Consider the following 12,790-nt stretch of genomic DNA (forward strand, 5'->3'; position numbering starts at 1 on the left):
GGTTTTTTTTTGGTTTTACTTATAGAAGAGAAAACTTTTTAAATAGGGTAATGGAGAATTGTGAGCCCTCAGGAAAAAAAAAACAACTAAAAACTTCCATGCATCCTAGAGGAACATTACTACATTTATATTACACATGCTATAATGAAAAGAAACTCAGTGTCAATTCCTAATGGAAAGAAAAGCCTTCCTCATTTTGAAGGGATACCAAGTGAGATCCTTCTGTTCACTTAGCATTAGAAGCTAAGACTTCTGGTTTTTAATGAGAAATGAATCTTGAAGAATTTGTCATAAAATAAGTGAGGTAAGTACACCATATTCAATGAGCTAGTACAATGGACAGCATAGACAAAGTATTACAATGTCAAGGGGTCCAGTGCACCCTGGCAGACAACCGATTTTTTTTTTAAGACAAATAAGGACTTCATTTATGATTATAAAAGGTCATCTGCTGTTAATGAATGTATCTCAGTCTTTCCAAATGAAAATATATTTTACATAATAGACAACAAAAAAAGTTAAGACTAGCAAGTTTAAGGCCCCAAAATGCCCCCCATATTGCCTTGGGTAAATATTATAAGACCACTGAATCTCTGGTTCCTCATCCACAAAATGAGAGGAACTCATTAAACAATCTCGAAAGTCCCATGAAGATAGAAAAACTATGCTTATACAATTTACACATTGGTTGCCCCCACCTAATAGACCCTCTAGGTCCGTGAATAAAATCAACATTCAATTGTACAGGAGCAGAGAACCTAACTCCTGTAATGTGCAAACCGTTAGCTGCCTTCTCTAGTCCTCTCTTGATCATTACAGCCCTCATTAGTTACTCTCCTTGATGATAGGAAGAGGCAAATATAAGGGTGATCTCTTTAATATGTCCCTTTCTTAACTTACTGATTATTGTGGGAAATATAAAATGCAGTAGAGCATGTACAAGATTTCAGCACTGAGCTGAAGTTTTAGTTCTACCATTTCGTAACTACATGACTCTGGTCAAATCATTTAAATTCTCTAGGCTTCAGCTTCAGCATCTTTGACACTGAAATAAACAATCACTGTCATATTGAACTCACTCATGGGGCTATTTCAAGTGAAAAAATATATTTGAAAGCACACTGCTAATTGTAGACATGGTTATTACGAGGTCAACTAAAATCCCAAAAGGTTTTTCACGTATGTTTAGCCATGTTTTGTCTGGCTTGCACTTGTTCAACTGGTTTTTTTGAAGCCAGGTGTGTAAACATTGCCAAAATCTTGTATGATTTGGCCCAGCCTTCAATTGTGGAAAGATCACTGTGAATCATGTCATATCTGCATATTTACTGTAATCGTCAGCTTCATGTCATCCAAGTCATTGATAAAAATTTTGATCAAAGTACCCTAAAACACGAAAAATCTTTTCCTGTATCCACATTATGTTCATAGCTCACAGCTTGTGGAGTTTTCTGTCTTAAAGTATATTCTCACATTCCCCATGGTCCAGTGCATCCCCAGTGGTCTCTTGCAGGATTTACTCAGGATGCCTTTATCTAACCCAGCAGACTTAAGTTCATTTAAGACATGGAGCTCTTCCTGTACCCTCTGAAAATATTTATGTGCAATTTTCACTAAATTTGATCACTTTTCTGTAATATTGCTATACTATCTAAATATTTTTTCCCAGGTACAGTCCAGAATTTGAAGCATGAGGGTAAGTATGTTCTCAACTAAGGGTCAAGTTCTGCAGAGTTATATACAATCAAGTTAAAAAATAAAAATTACATATTTTTTAAAAGTGTGAAAATAAACATTACAATTGTTGAATATTAGCATTATATATAAGTCAGTTGAGTCATCAACTCATCAACTCATCATACTTACAGAATCTCTGTGCACCATACACTCCATTAGAATTTGGAAAAGGTGTTTGGACTGTTTAAGACTAAAGTTGAAAGTGTTCTGAATCATGCAGATGATCTCCTCCTTCACCTGAGGACGTAGGGTCCTGGGAGAGAGATAAATGGCGGTGACTTGACACAATGCAGAGAAGGGAACAAGCCAGAGCATCAGGACAAGAATGCTCATCTGTTCTGTCAGACTGGGAAGATTTCTATGGACAGTTCTGCCAAGAGAACAAATGAGCAGGAAGCAAAGGGAAGCAGTGGCACCAGGAGAAAGCTGAATTTGAAAATGAGAATGGAATGATCTGCCATGATCCTGGAAAGAAAGAACTCTGGGGCAGGGTTCTGCAGCCAACAGATTTCCAGGAGACTGTGAATCCACAGAAATTGTGGGAATCATATTCTCAAAAGGGTCTGAAACCCCAAGGGTTTAAGAACCACTCATCTAGGGTGACTTTAGGAAATAAAGAGGTGTGAAAGGAAGAAGAAGGGGGTAAAGGGTGGAAGTAGAGGGCCAAGGGCTGAGGGGGAGAGAAGTTGTAAGGAAAGAGTTGTCAGAGAGCACTTATAACATAAACAGTGAACGTTTATTAAGCAAATTAGTGGGGTCAATATCTTCGTTTGTATTTACTTACACGGTATAAATATCATGCTTTTGAAACTGGAAGAATCACACTAGTAATAGGGATGGCTAGAGAAAAACTACTATCTTATTTGAAAAGGGGAAAGAATTAAAACCTCAAATGAGCATAACATATGCTACATAAATGTCAGCCTATCAACTTCCCCAGTTCCTGCTCTTTTTACTAATGGCAAATGAATATGAAGGTGAACTGGGGTCAACACTGGTCTCCTCACTCACTGCAGAGTTCTTTCAGCTATCATGGACAAATGTAGGAGCATCTTCTCCTTCCCTCTGCCTGGATACTTTTTCCTGACGCTCAAGCAAGGCTCAAGCATTCCTGTTAGAGGCAGGCCATTCTTCAGCTGAAGATATAGCAACTTAAATCATTGGAGGGAATTTTGGTGTTGATTAATAAATACAAAAATCACTGGAAAATGAATTCCAGTCTCAACCTCTGTGCTCCTAGGATATCCACCCATATGAAAGCAGAGCTTAAAGAACTAAAATGGAAGAATAAATAGTAACTGTAATTTCATAAATGAAGAGTCAACAACTCACCCTTCATCTGCTAAGTGTTTGTGGGTGAAGGCCAGAAGGTCAGCAGCTCTGCCTGTGCCTTCACACACCACCACAGGATCTTTGTCTTTCACAGTCTCCCACACCGCAAGGATGACATTGGGGCCACCTTCTACCACCAGCCCAACCACAGGCACACCTTGTCTTGAGCCTATTTCAGATGACAAACAATATCAAACTGTTACAAAGGAACCCTTCTTGACCAGTCAGCCATTTTGCTTTCCAGATGCACGTTGTTCAATTACCACATAGATTCATTACTGCACTAGCCCCTCTCTCTTCTTTGACTCAGATTTGTTTAGTTCAAGACCAAGCCAGAAGTTTGGACTTTAAATAAAAGTAGCATAAATATGGGGAGAGCATCTTCAAGCTTTTTCCAGTTATAAAGGTAGCTAAAGGCTTTCAGCAATTAAAAAAATAAGTAGTCTTCAAGAAATTTTAACCTTTCATTGTGAAAAATTTCAAACATTTCTAAAAGAAAACAATGATATAATGGCTCCCAGTGTATCCATCACTCATATCCAAAAATGATCAATCTTTCACCAGTTCAATCAACTTTTAATGTTGGTTATTTCTAAGAACAAGATAGGGTAGGTAACCCTCAAAGACTTTTACATTTCAATTTATTCCATTTTTCATTGTTTGAATTTCTTATCAGGACAATATAACATTTTATTAAAGTAAGGAAGACAAGGAAAAGGAAAAGACCATGGAGTCATTTTTTTAAAAAAGATGTTGAGTGACATCAGCATCATGGTGGAGTGAGCTGTTCCCCTAGGCTCTCCTCCACTAAGATACAACAAAAAGAACATTCACAGACCAACAGAGGACATCCAAACAACACAAAAGATGTGTGAGATATCCACGCAGCCAGATGTCTGAAGGGAGGGAGTGCTGGACCCCCCGGGAGGCAGTGACAGGAGGTAAGTGGATCTCCTCTCCTTCCCCAGTGGCAGCGATCTAGGGTGCAGGACCTCATGCAGTGAGTGGCATGCAACTCTGAGAGGAGAAGGGGGAAAAGGCAGCCTTCCACAGGAATGCTTTCACTCTTGGAGTTGCCTCCCAGTCCACAGGAACACTCCACACCAAGGTGGCTAAGCAATCATGGGAGCACCCTCACCAAGCCAAGGAGCCCAAGCAGGCAGCCAGTGCATGCAGAGTGGGAACACAGGTGGGAAAGTAGGCACCTTCTCCCCCCAATCCCACTTGGCACATCAGTTCGGTCAGTCAGCCAGGGCAGGAGATCCCTACCAGAGCACCTGTGCCAATGTATGAAGCAGCAGTATGATGCAGAAAGCCCTACTGGCACAGCTTCCAAAGCACAGGCACAACTGAAAGGGGTTACAGCAGGCTCAGATAACACAGCTCCTGCTCCTCCCCTAGTGGTAGCAGGTAGAATCTGTGACCAAATACTACCACTATGCAACACCAAAAGTTCTGCCCATCAAACAGCAGAAAGAAATATATAAACACTCTGGACCAGAAAGAAAATGACAAGTATCCAGAAATCAATCCTGAAGTCACAGAAATTTACAATCTAAATGACAGACAATTCAAGAGTTATCATAAAGAGACTCAATGAGTTACAAGAAAACTCATAAAAGCAGTTCAATGAACTCAGGAATAAAATCAATGAGCAGAGGGAATTCTACATGAAAGAGACTGAAACTATCAAAAAAAAACAATTATAAATGTTGGAGATGTAGAACATAATGAATTAGATTTAAAAAAAAATAGAGAATCCTTAAAAAACAGAGCTGATATTATGGAGGACAGAATTAGTAATTTGGAGGACAGAAATATAGAAATGCTTCAGGTGGAGGAAGAAAGAGAACTAACACTAAAAAGAAATGAAGAAATTCTCTGAGAAATATCTGACTCAATTAGGAAATGCAACATAAGGGTTAAAGGTATTTCAGAGGGAGAAGAGAGCGAGAAAGGAGCAGACAGTTTGTTCAAAGAAATAATAGCTAAGAACTTCCCAAACCTAGGTAAGGAGCCTGGAATTACATGTAAATGAAGCTAATATAACTCTTAATTACATCAATGTAAAAAGACCTTCTCCAAGGCATATAGTTGTAAAACTGGCAAAAGTCAATGATAAAGAAAAAATATTAAGGGCAGCAAGGCAGAAGAAGACAACCTAAATAAGAAACCCCTATCAGGCTTTCAGCAGATTTCTCAGCAGAAACGTTACAGGCTAGGAGAGAGTGGAATGATATATTCAAAATTCTGAAAGACAAAAACTTTCAGCCAAGAATACTCTATCCAGCAAAACTATCATTCAGATATGATGGAGAAATAAAAACTTTCCCAGATAAACAAAAGCTGAGGGAGTTCTTTGCTACAAGACCCCTCTATAAGAAATCATCAAGAACGCCCTCATACTTGAAAAAGAAAGAAAGGGTTTCCAAAGCCTTGAGGAAGGAGATAAACAGACAGATAAAATCAGAAAATTGAAGCTCTCTATCAGAACAGGTTAGCAAATGCTTAATTATAACATTAAAGATAAAAGGAAGGAAAGCATGAAAAATAACTATAATCACTTCATTTTAATGACAAACTCACAACACAAAATGGAATAAGTTGTGACAACAATAACTTAGATGGGGAAGAAGAAAAGGATGGAAACTGATTAGACTAAGGAGATAAGAGGCTATGAGAAAATGGACTATCTCATCTACAAGATCTTTTATACAAACCTTACAGTTACCAGTAAACAAAAAACCAGAACAGAGATTCAAATGATAAATAAAGAGAAAACTGAGAAAACCATCATATAGAATCACAAAAGTGAACTAGCAGTTGGAAATACACAGGACGAGAAACAAGGGAAATACAGAACAATCAGAAAACAAGTGATAAAATGGCAGCACTAAGTCATCGTATATCAATAGTCACTCTAAATGTAAATGGATTGAATTCTCCAATCAAAAGGCAGAGGTGGATGGATGGATTAAAAAACAATACCCAGCAATATGCTGCCTCCAGGAACCACATCTCAGCTCCAAAGACAACAGGCTCAGAGTGAAGGGATGGAAGATGATACTCCAAGCTAAAAGCAAGCAAAAGGAAGTAGGTGTTGCCATACTTATATTAGACAAAATAGACCTCAAGATAAAAAAGGCAATGAGAGACAAAGAAGAGCAGTATATAATGATCAAAGGGACACTGCACCAAGAAGACATTACACTTACAAATATATACGTACCTAACAAATCAGCACCAAAATACATAAAGCAACTATTAACAGACCTTAAAGGAGAAATTACTAGCACCATAATAATAGTAGGGGACCTCAACACCCTACTTATATCAATGGATAGATCATCCAGACAGAAAGTCAACAAGGAAATAGTGGACTTAAATAAAACAACTAGACCAGATGGACTTAAGAGATTTATACAGAACACTCCATTCAAAATCAGCAGAATACACATTCTTCTCAAGTACACAAGGAACATTCTCAAAGATAGAACTTATGTTTGGAAACAAGGCAAGCCTCAATAAATTTAAGAAGATTGAAATCATAGCAAGCATCTTTTCTGATCACAATGCTATGAAATTAGAAGTCAGCTACAAGAAAAAAGCTGGGAAAGTGACAAATATGTGGAGACTAAATAACATGCAACTAAACAATAATGAAGAAATTAAAGGAGAAATCAAAAAATATCTAGAGGCAAATGAAAGTGAAAATACACCATACCAACACATATGGGATGCAGCAAAAGTGGTCCTAAGAGGGAAATTCACAGCAATACAGTCCCACCTTAACAAACAAGAAAAATCTCAGGGCTGGCCCAGTGGTGCAGCAGTTAAGTTCACATGTTCCTCTTCGGCAGCCTGGGATTCGCCGGTTCGGATCCTGGGTGTGGACATGGCACCACTTGGCATGCCATGCTGTGGTAGGCATCCCACATATAAAGTGGAGGAGGATGGGCATGGATGTTAGCTCAGGGCCAGTCTTCCTCAGCAAAAAGAGGAGGATTGGCAGCAGTTAGCTCAGGGCTAATCTTCCTCAAAAAAAAAGAAAAATCTCAAATAAGTGAACTTAAACTACATCTAACAGAATTAGAAAAAGAAGAATAAACAAAGCCTGAAGTCAACAGAAGGAGAGAAATAATAAAAATTAGAGCAGAAATAAATGAAATAGAAACCAAAAAAACAGTACAAAGTATCAATGAAATTAAGAGCTGGTTCTTTGAGAAGATAAACAAAATTGACAAACACTTAGCCAGACTCACCAAGAAAAAAAGAGAGAAGGTTCAAATAAATAAAGTTAGAAATGAAAGAGGAGAAATTACAACAGATACCACAAAGTATAAAGGGTTCTAAGAGAATACTATGAAAAACTATATGCCAACAAATTGGACAATCTAGAAGAAATGGACAAATTCTTAGACTCATACAACCTCCCAAAACTGAATCAATAAGAAATAGAGAATCTGAATAGATCAATCATAAGTAAAGAGATTGAAACAGTTACCAAAAAACTCCCAAAAAATGAAAATCCAGGACCAGACGTTTTCTCTGGAGAATTTTACCAAACATTCAAAGATTTAATACCTATCCATCTCAAACTATTCCAAAAACTTGAAGAAGACAGAGCGCATCCTAACTCATTCTATGAAGCCAACATCACCCTGATCCCAAAGCCAGACAAGGACAACACAAAAAAGGAAAATTACAGGCCAACATCACAGATGAACATAGATGAAAAAATCCTCAACAAAATATTGGCAAACTGAATACAGCAATACATTAAAAGGACCATACACCATGATCAAGTGGGATTTATAACAGGAACGCAGGGATGGTTCAACATCCACAAATCAATGAACGTGATACACCACATCAACAAACTGAGGATTAAAAACCACATGATTATCTCAATAGATACAGAGAAAGCATTTGACAATATCCAACATCCATTTATGATAAAAACTCTCAATAAAATGGGTATAGAAGGAAAGTACTTTAATGTAATAAAGGCCATATATGACAAAGCCACAGCCGAAATCATACTCAATGGGGAAAAACTGAAAGCCATCCCTCTGAGAACGTGAACAAGACAAGGGTGTCCACTCTCTCTCGCCACTCTTATTCAATATAGTACTGGAGGTTTCATCCAGAGCAATTAGGCAAGAAAAAGAAATTGGCAAGGAAGAAGTGAAACTCTCACTGTTTGCAGACAACACGATTCTATACATAGAAAACCCTAAAGAATCCATCAGGGGTTGGCCCCATGGCCGAGTGGTTAAGTTTGCGTGCTCCACTTTGGCGACCTGGGATTTTGCCATTTCACATCCTGGGCACAGACATGGCACTGCTCATTAGGCCATGTTGAGGCGGCCTCCCACATGCCATAACTAGAAGGGCCACAACTAATAATATACAACTATGTAGTGAGGGGATTTGGGGAGAAAAAGCAGAAGAAAAAAAAGAATCCATCAGAAAACTATTAGAAATAATCAACAACCACAGCAAAGTTGCAGGGTACAAAATCAACTTACAAAAATCAGTTACATTTCTATACTCTAATAATGAACTAACAGAGAGAGAACTCAAGAATACAATCCCATTTACAATTGCAGCAAAAAGAATAAAATACCTAGAAATAAATTTAACTAAGGAGGTGAAAGACCTATACAATAAAAACTATAAGACATTATTGAAAGAAATCGATGATGACATAAAGAAAGGGGAAGATATCCCATACTCATGGATTGGAAGAATAAACATAGTTAAAATGCCCATATTACCTAAAGCAATGTACAAATTCAACACAATCCCAATCAGAATCCCAATGACATTCTCCACAGAAATAGAACAAGGAATCCTGAAAGTCATATGGGGCAAGAAAAGACCCCAAAAAACTAAAGCAATCTTGAAAAATAAGAACAAAGCTGGAGGCATCACAATCCCAGACTTCAAAATATACCACAAAGCTATAGTAATCAAAACAGCATGGGACTGGTATAAAAACAGACACACAGATCAATGGAACAGAATTGAAAGCCCAGAAATAAAACCACACAGCTATGGACAGTTAATCTTCGACAAAGGAGCCAAAAACATACAATGGAGAAAGGAAAGTCTTCAATAAATGGTGGGAAAACTGGACAACCACATGCAAAACAATGAAAGAAGACTGTTATCTTTCACCATCTACAAAAATTAACTCAAAATGAGTTAAAAACTTTAAGGTAAGATGTGAAACCATAAAACTGCTAGAATAAAATACAGCCAGTACACTCTTTGATATTGGTCTTAGAAGAATCTTTTCAAATACCATATCTATTCAGGCAAGGGAAACAAAAGAAAACATCAACAAATGGAACTACATCAGGCTAAAGAGCTTCTGCAAAGCAAAGCAAACCAGGAACAAAACGAAAAGACAGCCCACTAACTGGAACAACCCACCATATATCCGACAAGGGGTAATCTCCAAAATATATAAAGAACTCATACAACTCAACAAAAAAAAAACAAACAACCAGATCAAAAAATGGGCACAGGACACGAACAGACATATTTCTGAAGAAGATATACAGATGGCCAATAGGCACATGAAAAGATGTTCAACATCACTAATCATTAGGGAAACGCAAATCAAAACTACAATGAGATATCATCTTACACCTGTTAGAATGGCTATAACTTCCAAGACAAAAAACCAACAAATGTTGGAAAGGATGTGGAGAAAAGGGAACCCTCAAACACCACTGATGGAAATGCAAACTGGTACAGCCACTATGGAAAACAGTATGGCGATTTCTCAAAAACTTAAAAATAAAAATACCATACGAAATAGCTACTCCACTGCTTCTTATCCAAAGAACTTGAAATCAACAGTTCAAAGAGACTCATGCATCCATATGTTCGTTGCAGCACTATTCACAACAGTGAAGACGTGGAAGCAACCCAAGTGCCCATCTACTGATGAATGGATAAAGATGATGTGGTGCATACATACAATGCAATACTACTCAGCCGTAATAAAAAAAAAATGACAAAATCATCCCATTTGCAACAACATGAATGGACCTTGAGGGTATGACGTTAAGTGAAATAAGGCAGACAGAGAATTATCAAAATGCATGGAAAAAACTTTATAAGAGAATCTCTTATATTCCGTACAGTGAAATATTATGTAGCCACTAAAGATGTGCTAAATTATGCTTATTGACATGGAAACATATCCACGTTTAGTGGGGGAAGGGGAAGGAGACGACAACAGAAGCATGGATATTACATGATTCCAGTGTTCATTTTAAAAACGTTGCTCTGTTTGTGTGTAGAAAGTTTCTGAAAGCAGATATCTGAAAAAGTTAACAATGGTTTGTTTTTAATAGTGGGATTATGGAAAACTATCCCCTTCTTCTCTTACCTGCTCTCTTTGCTTTATCTGAAAACAAGAGTATATAATACTTTTATCATCAGAAAAAGAAATCAAGAATTTCATTTTGTGGGAGAGGGAGAAAATTCAACTTTTCTTAGGTATATCTCTCTTGAAGCAACAACTAATTCCACAAAAAATAAATATATTTATGATTGTTTTCTACAAAAAAGATCTTACTGATGCTACTAATTTGCTTGTTTTTTAAAAAAAAAAAAAGATCTTTGAGAGTAGAAATGTCATCTGCTGCTACATGCAAGCTCAGGGTTGTTTTCACTCATCCACAAATGGAGAGTCAGCAGGAAGTAAGAAAGACAAAGACTGTGCTCTCCTAGGGCACACTTTATAGTGGTGCACAGAAGCCCTGAGCAATTCCTGTGGGAAGCGCAGGTCAACAGAGACAGTAGGACAGTTCAGGTAACTGATAGTTCAGACCCCTAATGAGGGCTCCCTGCAGGGACTCTTCTTCAGGTCCAATCTCTCACCTGTCCTCCTCTCCTCTCCTCTATGGGTCTCCTTCCCCAACATCTCCCCACCCCACAGAGAACCACGTACCTGATCTGTCTCCCTTTTCTGACCTAAATGAGCCTCCAACCTTTATTTACACTAACCTCTAACTGACTGACAACAATTCCCAGAGTCCCTCCCGAGCCCCCTACCCCAACCAGGTGAAGACTCCTGGACCAAAGGAGGAAAAAAGCAAAGAAAGAGGTGAAGATGGAGGCAGAGAGTGGAGTGATGCAGCCACAATGCAAGGAACCCCTGGAGCCTCCAGAAGCTGGAAGGGGCAAGGAAGAGATTCTCTCCTACAGCTTCTGGAGACAGCACGACCCTGCTGACCCCTTAATTTCAGACTTCTGGCCTCCAGAACTATGAGAGAATACAATTCTGTTGTTTTAAGCCCCTCACCTGCAACAAAAGGAAACTAGCAAACGAATTAATGAACATATACTATATATCCAACACTATCCTAGGCACATCTATGTAGCCGCCCCTGAGGCAGGAAGGGTTAATAATCACTGGAAAAAGCTTGCCAACAAACTGTGACCTGGAGGTGAGAAGGCCGGTTAGCCAATGACGGGTAAGACCTCCACGGGGAGGCAACCTAAGACAGGCATCGGTCACCTGGGGGCACAGACGGAGACACAATATCGGGAGCAGGAGGGGCCGTTGCCTAGGAGGCCTTGCATGCTCCGAGATAAAATATACGAGCACAGCAATAACATGATAATATCAAAACAGAGGCCAAGGGAGGGCTCCTTGAGAAATCACTAAGAATTCTTGGCATTCGCTAATTACTTCATCCAGAACACCTGTGTATGTTTAACAGATGTAAGCTATGTATATATTGAAACGCTGGTTATAATAAACTCAGAGTGGCCATCAGCCCTCTCTGCATCTATCCTGATGTGAACATTGGATTGCGACACCAACAATCTAACATACTTTATCTCAACTAAATCTCACAACAAAAGGTAGATGTAGACAGTTCCTTCCCTTTTATATTAAGAAAACAATTTGACAGATATTAACTCCATTGCCCAAGGTCACAGGCAGTAGATGGCAGCGCTTTGGTCTGTTGGAGCTCACTACATTCTGTTGCCTCAGGGGATCCGGACCAAAGACTCAAAGGATGGTCAGCATTTCTCAGCCAAAAGTCAAAGACTGAAGAGGACCTGTGCCTCCAGAGGGCCTTCCCCCTCCCTGGCCCTCTGCCCCAAAGGGTGGGAGAATTTTGCAGAAGATTAAACTTATCAAAAAAGGCAGGGGCGTACCTTCTGCTGCCTTGGATGAAAAAGTCTCCATTTCTCCAGGCAGCATCCAGCCTTCCACCTCCTTGTAAGGATTCCCAACTCTCCACCCAAGGACACTGGTGGATTCTAGCCCTCCCTGACCCTCTCCTCTCGCTCCTACAGATACTACCAAAATGGCCATCTCAAAGCACCACTGTGAGCAGGACGCACACTGGTACCTTCAGAGGTCTATCTATAAAAGCTCTGTCTGGTTTCAACACCTTCCCTGTCTGGGACCACACTCCCTACATTTCAAATGTCATCTTCCCTGTCTATCAAAGCTCATATCCCACTCTTCTCAGGCTAGTGTGCTTACTGCTCTTCAGCCATTCCCATTCCTGCATCAACACTTCCCCTCCTCTCTTCCTCCATCCATCCAACCCTAAGGACTCTTGGAGGCTCTGCTAAAGTCTCCACTCTTCCATGAAACCTCCCCTGACCATGCTGTCCCCTAAAGATTTCTTCCTCTCTTCTGACTGTCACTCACAATTCCGTACCACCATATATCCTG

The 12,790-nt window shown here is 39.2% G+C and overlaps 1 protein-coding gene across 4 annotated transcripts in view; it reads right to left on the reverse strand.

Moving 5' to 3' along the window:
• Positions 1–12,790, reverse strand: part of TRPM6 (transient receptor potential cation channel subfamily M member 6) — a 165,573-nt gene that overhangs the window by 81,509 nt on the left and 71,274 nt on the right. For all 4 annotated transcript variants that reach the window (XM_008531410.2, XM_008531408.2, XM_008531406.2 and 1 more), the window contains exons 8-9: positions 3,070–3,238; positions 1,867–1,990 (exon numbers count right to left, since the gene is read on the reverse strand). In XM_008531410.2, the coding sequence (XP_008529632.2) occupies positions 1,867–1,990; positions 3,070–3,238 (293 nt within the window). The remainder of the gene's footprint in view (positions 1–1,866; positions 1,991–3,069; positions 3,239–12,790) is intronic.

The sequence above is a fragment of the Equus przewalskii genome, chromosome 22 (assembly GCF_037783145.1).
Source record: "Equus przewalskii isolate Varuska chromosome 22, EquPr2, whole genome shotgun sequence".
Classification (NCBI taxonomy): Eukaryota; Metazoa; Chordata; class Mammalia; order Perissodactyla; family Equidae; genus Equus; species Equus przewalskii.